The 12,083-nt window shown below is 39.1% G+C and overlaps 1 protein-coding gene across 1 annotated transcript in view; it reads left to right on the top strand.

Annotated features, from left to right (window-relative positions):
* Positions 1-324: 324 nt before the first annotated feature.
* OLA1 (Obg like ATPase 1) overlaps positions 325-12,083 on the top strand; it is a 102,543-nt gene continuing 90,784 nt past the window's right edge. The window contains exons 1-3 of the mRNA XM_034065582.1: positions 325-416; positions 654-754; positions 2,664-2,807. Of these exons, the coding sequence (XP_033921473.1) occupies positions 654-754; positions 2,664-2,807 (245 nt within the window). The 5' untranslated portion in view covers positions 325-416. The remainder of the gene's footprint in view (positions 417-653; positions 755-2,663; positions 2,808-12,083) is intronic.

Below are 12,083 nucleotides of genomic sequence, written 5' to 3' on the forward strand. Positions count from 1 at the left end.
CTGCGCCTTGCTGATTTCTGGGTCGGAGGTGGAGAACGGGAGGCCAAGTGCTGCTTCTAGGAACCAAGCTCGGGGTGCCCAGTGCTCTCCTCACTGGGGCCAGTGCTCTCCTCAGGACCTTCCGCCGTGGCCACCAGCGGGCCTCACATGGAACCCTGCGCTAGGAGCGCGGATACGGAGGAACGCGAAGCAGAGGCCACCGGCTCCCAGCACGGCGCGGCCAGTGCGCGCCGGACACGGGGCAGGCTCCTCGGCAGCGCCGCCCTCCTGGGGCGACCTTTCCCCTCGCGCGGCTCCCGACCAATGAGCGGGCTCGGTCCCGCCTGTTCCGCCGGCGTGTTCCGCGGGTGAAGGGGCCGCTCGTGCCTCTTCCTAGTCCGGGGCGGGGAGCGCGCAGCCCGGCTCCGCCAGTTGAGGTGAGCCCCGCCGAGCTCCGCGCTTGCCCGCGGGCCGGGGAGTGGGGCACTGCGGTGGGGGAGGCTCCGGGCCCTGGGGAGCAGCCGCGGCTCCGGCTGGCAGCGCGGAGCGGCTGTTTCTTCTCGGCCTTTTCGAGGCGGAGGCCCCGGGTGTGCCGGGAGGAGCTGGGTGGAGAGTGCGCGGCGGGACCCGGGGCTGTGGTGCGGCCTAAGCGTGCTCCCGTTCTGTGCTTTCAGATGCCCCCGAAAAAGGGAGGCGACGGGGTTAAATCGCACCCGATCATCGGCAGGTTTGGGACGTCCCTGAAGATCGGGATCGTCGGGTTGCCTAACGTCGGGTAGGTGATAGGGAGCGCTGGGCTGGGGGCTGGCTGCTGGCAGAGGAGCAGGCCGGGGCTCCACTCTCCCGAAGCTTATGCCTGCTCCAGATAGAGACCTGACACAGTTCCTGGGTGAGGAGAGGTGTCTCTGTGTGTACGCAGTGGGGGATACAGTGTGAGTCTATTTGCTTCACGATAGGCTTACATATTCAGCTTGAGCTGCGTATAGGTGGAGAGATAATCAAACAGGTAGTGTGAGGCTGGTATGTGTAAGTCTGGACTAGGTAGTAGTATAGAATTAAAAGGAAGAAAAGTCATAGCATTTGCTGATTTTTATAAAACCCTACATATTTTGCATTTCTTTCCTTTGTACTACATTTGTAACAGAAGTTTTTATGCAAGCGCAGATGCACACAGTCCTGTGTATACAAATTCCATTTATGTTGTAGGGTTTTTTTTTTTGGAGAGGGTGGTATGTACAGGAAAGGGTAAATGATACCGTAAGTGTCATTAGCAGTGAAGAGGACTTACGTTCTTGAAACTTTTTCAGAGTAATGGAAAAAGTTGTATAAAAAGTTGCTACAGTTTAGGAGAGATGCTGCAAGATGAATCTCTCTGTCACACTTCTCATCTGCAGTTGTTATAGCTCCTCAAAGAACCTGTACTTAAGGCATTTAAAGATGATGATGAATTACCTGGAGAATACTTGTGTGAACTGTTGGTGTTAGTCTGTGTATCCTATTTACTGAAAGAAGTTGTCAGCAGTCTCAAATTTGAAATATTTTTAAAAGTTACAGGAAAAGTCTTTGAGCATGTCTCAGCGCCATGAGTGCTGCTTCCTTTACATTACCATTTATTTTAATTTTGGGGTGTAGGTAAGCTGCACACCAGAAAGGAAATAATTAGCAGTAACATTGTGTATGTAACATGTCAATAGGGAAAAAGAGCATTTGCAGTTATGTTATGATGTAACTTTCAAATAAGGCTGTTACTGACTTTTGAACATATTGGCTGCATGCAGGGCAACTGTCAGGTTTTTTTTTCCTCCCCCAGGCCTGAGAAGTTCTGTGGGTGTAAAAAAACACACCCCAAAACTCCAGAATACTGACAGTAGAAGATTCAGGAGTTAAGAATTTTCTCTTAACAAGAACTCAAGTATTGCTCTCTTTTGGTTAAATAAATATTAACTAGCAAAATAATCAGCCACTTGGTTTAAGTGGAAATATTCTTTTTTTCTGTTGATACCACTTGCATTTTTTTCCACTGATATTTAACAAGGATGAAAAATCATAGAATCATAGAATAGTTAGGATTGGAAAGGACCTCAAGATCATCTAGTTCCAACCCCCCTGCCATGGGCAGGGACAAATATTTGCTAAGGTAGAACTGTGTCTTTTTATATGCACAGAAGATTACTTATAATTGATTAATTGTTGTGGTTTGCTTTCTATGCCCCTTTTTTCTCTCTTGATTGTTGACTTTTATTGCTTAGATACTGAAATGATGTTAATACATAAATAAATCTGAAGAAACAATACATTTGGGGAAAGGGCTTGTGAGTCTTGGCAAACCAGTTCTTTCAGAGTAAGTTTCAGGCATCCTTATCCATTTCTCACTTTGCTCTTGAGGAAAATGTGTAGTGGCTAGTACAGCTGTGCTTTGCTTTTGACTGAAAACTTCTTTGCTAACTGACATGTAATGTCCTCACTTAGGGTAATTTTCAAGAGCAGGGAAGAGGTAACCATCAGTGTGTTCCAGTGGGCACTCTAAATGTGTATTTGAAAGTGTCCTGTACCACAGTCAGGGCAGTGGTCCCACAGAGAAAATTCAGTATTGCTTTTGAGTTGGAGTAAGATGCCTTTCTATTCAGCCCCTTTAAATAATTCTAATCTGAACTTCTTTAAGAATGTGTGTATTTCATTTGTAGGAAATCGACGTTTTTCAATGTGTTAACAAAGAGTCAAGCGGCAGCAGAAAATTTTCCTTTCTGTACTATCGACCCCAATGAGAGTCGAGTACCTGTGCCAGATGACAGATTTGACTTCCTATGCCAGTATCACAAACCTCCAAGGTAACTCAAATTCTTCATCTTTTTTTTTTTTGCAGTTAAGCTGAAATAGTATTACTGAACACAGGGTTTTCATAGGATTTTAATGTAATGTCTTTAAGATTTATGGACATACGTTTTAGAATGTGAAATTACATTCATGTAATACGTATGAGAATGAGAAGCCTAGTTGCTGCTAGTTGTTGCTCAACACCATTTGGTATGTGGTGAGCCTGTCTTTGAAGCTGGTGGCTCCCAAGTGACTTGGAGGATCTTCTGAAGAGATTTGGAAAACAAACAGTAGTGGACATACCTAATGTGTCATGAGCTCACTCATTTGTAAAGTTTCTATCCTGTATTTTGTGTCATTCAGAACATTGCATGTGCTGTAGGCAGCCAAACATATCTGTCAACATACCTGTGCTCTCAGTCTTTTACAGTAAGCTTTGTGAACAGCCTTTTTTTCCCTGATCTTTTTATAGGCTCTGCTATTTGTTATCTGATATATTCGGGGATATTACTACAATGGTTCCTTATTCTAGGATTGTATTAATTTTGTCACATTGATGGATTTTTGTTATAGATTGTTACTGTAATCTACTGTATATATTCAGTGTGGGAACTGGATTCTTGCTTGAACAGCATTAAGGTGTTTTCAGAAAACGAAGTTAAATAAGTGACTTGTTAATTTCAGTTTTCAGTTACTTGCAAAGAGATCTTGAATAAAGTGAATGTACATAAATCGTAGGGCAAATTAGCATGCACTCTTTGTTCAAAGCCTCAGTTTTATGGCAAGCTCATGCCCACAATGAAAGAAGATTAATTAGTCACTGGTCAAAAAAACCCAAACATTTGTGCTTAGTTTTCAGGTCCAAACAGGTTGCTGCTTTCTCTAATTGCTGTGTACTTCTTAAGTATTGAAATATGTATTAATATGGAGCTGTCTGGTTAGGTGGATTGTTACAAGATGTTATCTTGTTTTTCCTGCTCAAGGGAATATTAAGTATACTTGTTACCATATGGATCATAAACCAAAACTCTACTGAATTTGAGACAAGACTTTCTGGCTGTTGTCTGTGCAGCGGTAATGGTTTGGCATTCAAGTTTTGTTGATAAATAATAGTAGTGTTATTGCTGCTTTGGCCAGGTCAGTAGTCTCTTTTTCTTTTCACTTAGCTATGATTGGCTACTTCTAAATTAACAGTTGAAGTGACAAAAGAGGTTATCATCTCTCCCCTCATCCTGTCTTTGGCCATCTCTTCTTACAAGGAGTGCACACCTGTGTGTGTTCTCTGACTTGCAAACTTTGCCCTCCTCTCCTCCCCCCTGAAAAAAGCCACCTGTAAATATTAATGGAAATAGATATATTTAATAATAAAACTTAATACATTAAAATATTAATGAAATTGGATAATAACCTGTATAATTAGCTTTCATTTGAATGGTCTTTTGGCATTGTTAAGAGTGTTACTTAAAATCAATGGATGTGGGGATTAGTGAGTAGTTACAGCTCATGAGTTCACATATGCTGCATATATTTCACTGTAACAGTAATAAGGCAGTGATAATTCAGTAGTACAGTAGACTGAGGTAATTCTTCTTGGACTGTTTGTGCTGCTGTGTCTGAGACTAACTTGGGAAAAGAAGGCTATGGTCATAAAGATCTACAACTGAATTTAAATTACATACAATTCCTTAATTTCTCTTGTATAGTCTTGATTTTGTTCTTCATCTTTATGTAATAGGTTTTGTGTTAATTTTCTACTTGTATGGATTAGTAGACATAATCCATCTGTGCATGCAGAATGTTTTATAAACAGTGAGTTCTCTTTAAATTAGACTCTTGTCTAGCCTCAAGAATTTGTTTTTTAAAGTCTAAAGCATTCAGGTTTTTATTTCTCATATGTTACACTTAGTCATCACATAACTACAGTCATTGTTGGGAGGTGGGGGAAAAAAAGGAGGGGGGACTTTGTCTTAATTAAAATAGTGTATGACAGGCCAGTGATTTTGCCTTGATGCCTGCTGTGAGTGAGGGAAAAGAAGAGTGGGACTGGGTTGGACTGGTTGTCGCTGTCTGTCACACTGAGCTGGGATTGCTGCTGCTACAGAGAGACAGACTCAATTGCTGAAAATATTGCTAGTATGAGTCTGCAGCTGTTCTGCCACTGGAGGAAGAGTTAGGCTCTTCGGGTGCTGTTTGTTGCTTGAAGATCTATTCCTATCCCTGAAAGAAGGAAGCATCAGCTTGGATGGGACTGGTGTGCAGCTACTTGCTAGCCCATGCTAAAGCTGAGTGGTATTACTTAATTGGAAATGTAAATGTTTGTAAATGAAATCATGCAGGCAACAATTTTGGAGACTATTACATCAAGGTAAAGCTGTACTTAATAAATTAAAGTATGCTGCCAGAACTGATAACCCGTGTTTTTTCTTCTTTGTGCAGCAGTGGATGATGTATATGACTTAACAATAAATAAGTTCAGTGATTAGACTGTACACAGAAGGTGGGCTCCAAAAACTTCCCACAAAAACTGCTATTTTGCTGCCAAATGAATTAAATGAGCAAATTTCCTTAAGCTTTAATGCTGCTTATTGCTCACTTTCTGGTGTAGATGAAACTGTAGATATTAAAAAAAAAACCCACAAGAAAACCCAAAAAACAAAACAAACAGACTTTAATGTTTAAAAAATAATTCTTAATGCTTGTTATTTTAAGGTCTTAGGTTCTATTATGTTACTAACTTTATGTAAGCATCTGATTTGTTTTAAATTTATACAATATCAAGTGAAAACTCTTGTTTGCTACATGGTGTCAACATGTAGTTTTTTCAGAAAGGAAAGAGTGCTGGGTTCTTACTTTGTTGTCCCTACTTTTCAGGCAAGGTTCAACAGACTAATGATTGAATTAGTTACAGTTCAGTAGGTGGAAAGAGTGTTTGCTTTGGACTGATTAACTTCAGCAGGAACTAAAACAGAAAGGTGTAGTTTGTTTTTTGTTGGTTTTTTTTTGTCCCTCCCGCCCCAATCTATGGATCTTAAGTAGTTGGCAGAGGGTGAGCTCTACTAGTTCTAAAATGGAAAAGAGAGGTTCTTCATCTCAGCAGGTAGCTCCTGCTTTCAAAACAGGTATTTGAAAGCCAAAACTGGTTGATCTCTTGACATTAGTATTTTAATGGGCCTTTTTGTGTTTAGAAGTGATGGGTTTCTTACACAAGACAAGAACTGTGTGTGTAGCTCATGTAAAGAAATTTTAGTAACTTAATAAAAGCTTTAGTAAAGCTATGCTTGTTTTTGTTGGTTTTTTTTTTTGTTGTTGTTCTAACTTCAATTAAATACCTTAAGCGTAAAAATGCTTTTCGGTGTAAGTATATTAAACTGATGTCATTTGGACAAGTGACTTGTGTCTTAACTCACAAGTGTCTCAAAAGCCTTTAAGTTTATATACCTGCCAGACTTAGCCCCTACAGCCCTGCCCACTGCCACAGCTGTAGTCTACTGTGCCTGAGCAGGACTGGTATCTCAGTGGTGACATTTGATGCAAGCCTCAAAAGGATCTTGAGTGGGGAGGTGGAGGAAACTGCTCTTTCCTCCTTCTCATTTATTAATTTATTTACTTTGTGTCCAGATAACCTCCTCACTACAGCTATTTATATTCTTTCTCCTTTATTTTAAGCTATATGTTTAAGTAAAAGAAATAGTCAGGTAGAAGTAATGTAAACCTAGGCTATGTTTTAACTGTAAATAGTTAACACTGAAGGACTATGGGCTGATAGTAATCACCCTGTATGAAAACAGTAATAATGAAGTGATTTTAAAAATCTATGTTTCTGCTTCTTCCTCTGGTTAAAATCAAACAAGATTATAAGCAGGAGTGAGTAAAATATAAGTAGTTTTGTTCATCCTTTCTCACGTTATCGGTATTCATCTAATTCCTTGTTTTCATCTGTAAGCAGGTGTGTTGCTTTGCATGTATATGTTCACAAAGCACAATGCTTATTGCAAACCACAAACATTTCTATTTAATGTAGTCTCTTTTTAATCTATCTTGGATATATTTTCCAAACTTAAATTTTAAGGCAATCCTTGTTATCTTACAGAAGGATAATATGTAAAATGCAACTACCCCTCTTCATCCTTGTCACTGTCCAGTGTACTTAAGGAGCTCCATCCTTTTTGTCAGTAAATTTCTTTAATTTGTTCTGTTGCATTATAGATTGTTGAAGTTCATGCACCAAGATCTTTAGTGCTCAAGCATGCTGAAGTGAATCTCCAGCTCAGTATGGTTGTATATTAAGATTACTCCTGAGACCTTCAGGGCATTCTGCTTGATCATCTCTCAAAATTAAAAATATAAAGTGTTCTGTCAGACTACAGAAAAAAACTTTGTGGCCATAGAGGAAGGCAGAGGACAGAATATAGTCTAATAGATAAATAAAAATAGGCGTCAGAGTGCAAATATTTCCTTCTGCAGTTGTTTCAATGTAAGCCAAAGGCATCTAGTGTATTCAGACTTCCACTCCTAGTATTTTGTAATATTTACTGTTCTGTTCATTTCAGCTTATATATTTGTATGAGATTGTGCTGCAATCTATACAGGAACAAAAAATAATAAAACTTCAATAGAAAGTTTGCTACTTTGACAAAAGTGTCATATTTAGTCCATTTAACACATTAACACAAAGGAGATGGTGCAGCATTTGTAGGTGTTATATATCTCACTGGTAGAAATAGTTGGTTTCTTTGGCTTTTTTGGGTTTTGGTTTGTTTTTTTTCCCTTATATTTGCAGAAATAATGTGTGCTGCATATAAGTGATTTCTTTTTTAGACTGAATGGTTTGCAAACTTTTGAAGTCAGGCTTACTATCTATGATTCTCTAGTACTTTGGCAGAACATGATTTTACCTTAGTGTTGAACTAAATCTGAATAATTTCCCATGTTGCTTAGGTCACAGATGTCCTACATGATATTAAATACAAGTTCTCTTGAAGTTAACTGTATGATAGCATACTCAGATACTTGATCAAGTTTTGAAGTTGGAGTAGGTGATCTTTTGAGGTACCTTCCAACCCTTGGGATTCTGTGGTTCTGTGATTCTGAGAAGTGAAAATTATGTAATCGGTGGAAAGTTCTGCTTAGAAACCAGATCAGCAGTGGGACTTTTTGAATGACATCATGTGGGACTTATTCTGGGTTTAAAAAGAGTATTTATGTAAATGAAACCCACCTCTAATTCGAGAGTGAAACATGAATAACTTAGCTGGATGCAACTCCCATATATCAGCATTTGTAGGAGAATCCCATTTTTTACAGAAAGCAACTGAAAATTGCCGAATACATCCTGTTGTTAATGTGCTTCTTCCTTTGGTATTACTGCTCTTCAGTTAGCTCTGAGCCTGTGTAAATTAACTTCGTAGTGATGTGTGTTCTGGCATTGCAAATGAACAATTTGCCAGCAGTGAATGAAAGACCTAAAGTAGTGGTGACTTGAGCCTTGACTTGTCTGCCTGGTGAGAGAAGGAAAGTTCAATTAGTTATATTTTATTGTTGTATTAACTTTGTGAACAGTTTGAGAATGCAGGCATTTGAGATACAGGGGACACCAAGTATGTGTCATAATCCACATCGAACCTTACCTTTTTTTAATAGTTCATGTAAGCCACATTTAGTTAGCAGATTTTTCACTTCTGGTTCATGTGCTATTAAGTTCAGGTCTTGTTTGTCAGTACCATGGATACAATGCTATTAATAAATTGTTCTTGCTTAGAAATGACTGGGGTTCATCTGCTGTACCTAGTTCTTCAGAATCAGATGCCTTTACCCTGTGAGGTATTGTACTTACATTGGTCAAAACTGCGTGCACGATTGACTTCAGAAGGTGTAATAAGGGAGTACAGTCTCCTGGAAGGGCAGGAGGGCCTATGAACTGTTCTTTTCTGTTTGGAAATGAGCTAAGAAAAACAAAAGCAATGAGGACAGACTGATTGTTGAAAGCTTTATAACAGGTTGTCACAATATGAGTGTTCTCCTATGTTAATACTTCAGGTCATTTGTGAACCATTAACAGATGATTCCTACTTAAGTTACATGAAGTTTCAGGAAGGAAGAAGAGTTACCCTTTCCTAACAGATTTCAGATAACAGCTTTTAAAGGCTTGTGCTGTAACCAGAAGATGAATAGCACATTTGGCTTTACTGAAGAGAAAATGGAAGCTGGACACCTTACCCTAGTAGTGAAGAATTTGGCCTTTTTAGTATGTGGGATGTAAAATAATGTAGAATTTGAGTTGAGAGAAATTTCTTGGGCTATTCAAGAAATGAATAAAAAGTGTGTATGTTATGGGAATAATCAAGCAGGCTTACTGGAAAATTGCTGCATTTTTGAACTTACTAGAAGCTGTCACATGGCTTTCCATGGTTTCCTGGTGGATGTGAGATTTCACTAAACTGTAGTAAATGCTGCAGAGAAATTATTGGGGTATTGATTTTGTTGGAGAAGAGAGATTGTGGAAACTTAGAAGAATAAAGAAACCCGGGGAGAGAAACAGCATTTTGCTTGTTTCAGTCCAAGTCAGATCTTCAGTGTATGCTGCCTGTGAGGTTTCTCAACAAAACAATGAAGAAACTTGAGAAATAAATTTATGCCTCTTTGCCTTAAGTTTTGGAAAAATAAATACGCACAACAAACTGCAGATACCGTATGTGTGTGCATTTTAAAAGAAGAAAGGTAACTGGTTGCACTGTAGTGCTCAGTAGTACTGCACTGAACAAACAGGTCAGGTAAAGAAACTCCTCCTGTCTGTTAAATAACTGTTTTGGACAGAAGTTTGAAACAAAGTTGGTGAGAAATAGGCCTCCTCCCCTACAAAATGTAGGATGCCCAAGTCTCTTACACCCTAACCACTGGACCACAAAACTGATGTTTTTGGTGTAGAGAGAGTCTTGCACTTTGTTGTGGATTAGCTTGTACAGTGAAGGTAGCACATGAAAACACAAAATCACTGCTGCTGTATTTTGAAGTAAGGTGAAAAAAAATTTTTTCTCAGGGGTTATGCCTACACTTAAAGTAGGGAGATATGTCTGGGTTTGATAATGTTTTGTATTATTAATTCCTGTGACATGCTTTATGGTAGATTGGTGTTGCACTGATTTGTACAAACGATCAGTTTATGTCACCTGTTCCTGATGATCATTTGATCTCAGTGACATTATGCTAATGATGACTAACGAATCTTAAGAAATGGAAATTAATCTGTTTAGAGGAGGGAGGAAAAAAAAGGAACAATCCAGTTACGTCCTCTACATTTTAAAGAACTAAACCACGCTCTAGATATACGGTACTCTTCCCCTATTCTTTGCTGTGCTTTCTGTTTATTCAGTTTCGTAATATGTACTCCTTGTCCTTAAGAGCTGAGTATAGGCAAGTGTGACTAGTTTGTGCTTTGTTATGCTTTTCTCTGTATTCATCTTTCTGTAATGAAGTAGAGATTGAGGCTTAGTAAAGCGGCTGCAGAGAATGGTGATGGGTTTGTTTTGTTAGCTTTGTGGTACCCAAGGTGAAGGTGAGAAATCCTTATCTCTTGCCCCTGTTAGTAAATTGTGAAATAAATGGCCTGGGGTTTTCTTTCTTTTGTCTAGCAAATTAGGCTGATTGTAGTGACAGAATGGTCCATCTGCATATGAAGGTATTTGTCTTGCTCTAATGTGGCATCTTTGTAGTGAAAGTGTGAATTCTTCTGATGGCTGCCCAGGAAGTGAATCCTAACAGAGGGAAGAATAGGAGAGAACATTTCTTTGTTTTCTCCATTATTTAAAATGACAATAGAGGAGTACTTTAAAAAGTGGCATTTTTCTACCTTGTTGTTGACTTAGTTGTGTGTCAGAAAGCAATGAATTATAACAATTCTGACTGGAAGTTGCTTCTATTTCTTCTGAGGTATGTATTAGTTCTGCAGTTCTGTCAGGCAAAAGGAGTTATTGGATTATTGCATTAATAGAGTTACTAGTTTCTGTCTTCTGAATGTGCATTGCTCTTTGTAGTGTGTTTAAATTTGAGGATTTGCTCTTTCTGTTTGAGTTTGTGTACTTGTAGTTAGAGAAAGCAAGATAGTTTGCTAGGAAAACCATAGTGGGAGAATTTTCAGGTTTTTTACTTCAGAGTGTTCTTGTGTTCATGTTCTTTCTACTGCATTCAGCGTTAACTTGCAGTACACAGCACCTGTCTTCCCAGAGGTGGGCCCTTTATTCATGTGCCTAGTGAATTAAAGCTTGAAGGCTATGTGTTGTGCACCTGAATTTAACTAACTCGTGCTGTGTTGTAAATATTTTCTTGTGTATTTTTTAAACTCTTGGATATTGTGTTCTATTTGTGGTTGTTTCTAATGAGACAATGAGGCACAGAAGCACAAAAACAGTTCCAAGTAATGTTAAGTTTGGCTTTGTAATGGAAAATAACTGCAGTGCCTGAAGGTAGTTGACATAGTTTTAGGTCCTTAGGACCTTAGTACAAAAGGTGTAAGAAAAGCAGAATGGAAAACAGGACCTGGGGAGTATCTGGGACTAGCTGATAGCCAGGATGGGAGCACTTAAACTAACTGATAAGAAGAAGGACAGGGTGATCGCTGTGTTTGTAATGTTAATTAAGCTGGCAAAAGTAAACGACCCTTAAAGACCACCATCACATTTTTGTATGCATGCGTAAAACTTTCTGGAAAATGATGTAGCATGCCCAGTGACCATATAAGGATGGCCTGTAGAGCAATACGGGGACACACGTTAGGAGGAGCTGTCCCCCGTGTCTCCGGCGCCGCAATAAAGAATACCTGTTTGTCACCTTGAAACTGTTGGCGAGTTTGTTCCAGGAGTTTTCTCCGAATCACCAAGCACATCACATTTAACGAAACATCATTAAATCCTAATTTATTACACCTGACGAGTTTAGTGCTACTTTGAAATTCAGTGGTAAGAAAAATATTTTGTTCGAATCTTATATAATGAAATCTGCTTACTTGAAAAAAATATTTTTTTCTTGGGGAGTGTTAGAGGAAGACTGAAACCAAAACCAGTATCTTTTGCTTTTTAGGTCATCACGCTTCAGAAATATTGATGTTGCATGCAAAGATAGATTCTAATGGGCCATATCTTCCCAAGTTATGAAGTTCATTTCAATTGAGGCAGTATATCTGCTAATATTAAACAATGTATTATGTTATTTGCAGTCAAATGGAAGTGGGATAGCACTACAAAAAAGAAGTTGCAAACTTGTTTTGTTCTACATAAGCCTATTGCTCTTAGCAGAGA

This window comes from Melopsittacus undulatus, chromosome 8 (genome assembly GCF_012275295.1).
Source record: "Melopsittacus undulatus isolate bMelUnd1 chromosome 8, bMelUnd1.mat.Z, whole genome shotgun sequence".
Lineage (NCBI taxonomy): Eukaryota > Metazoa > Chordata > Aves > Psittaciformes > Psittaculidae > Melopsittacus > Melopsittacus undulatus.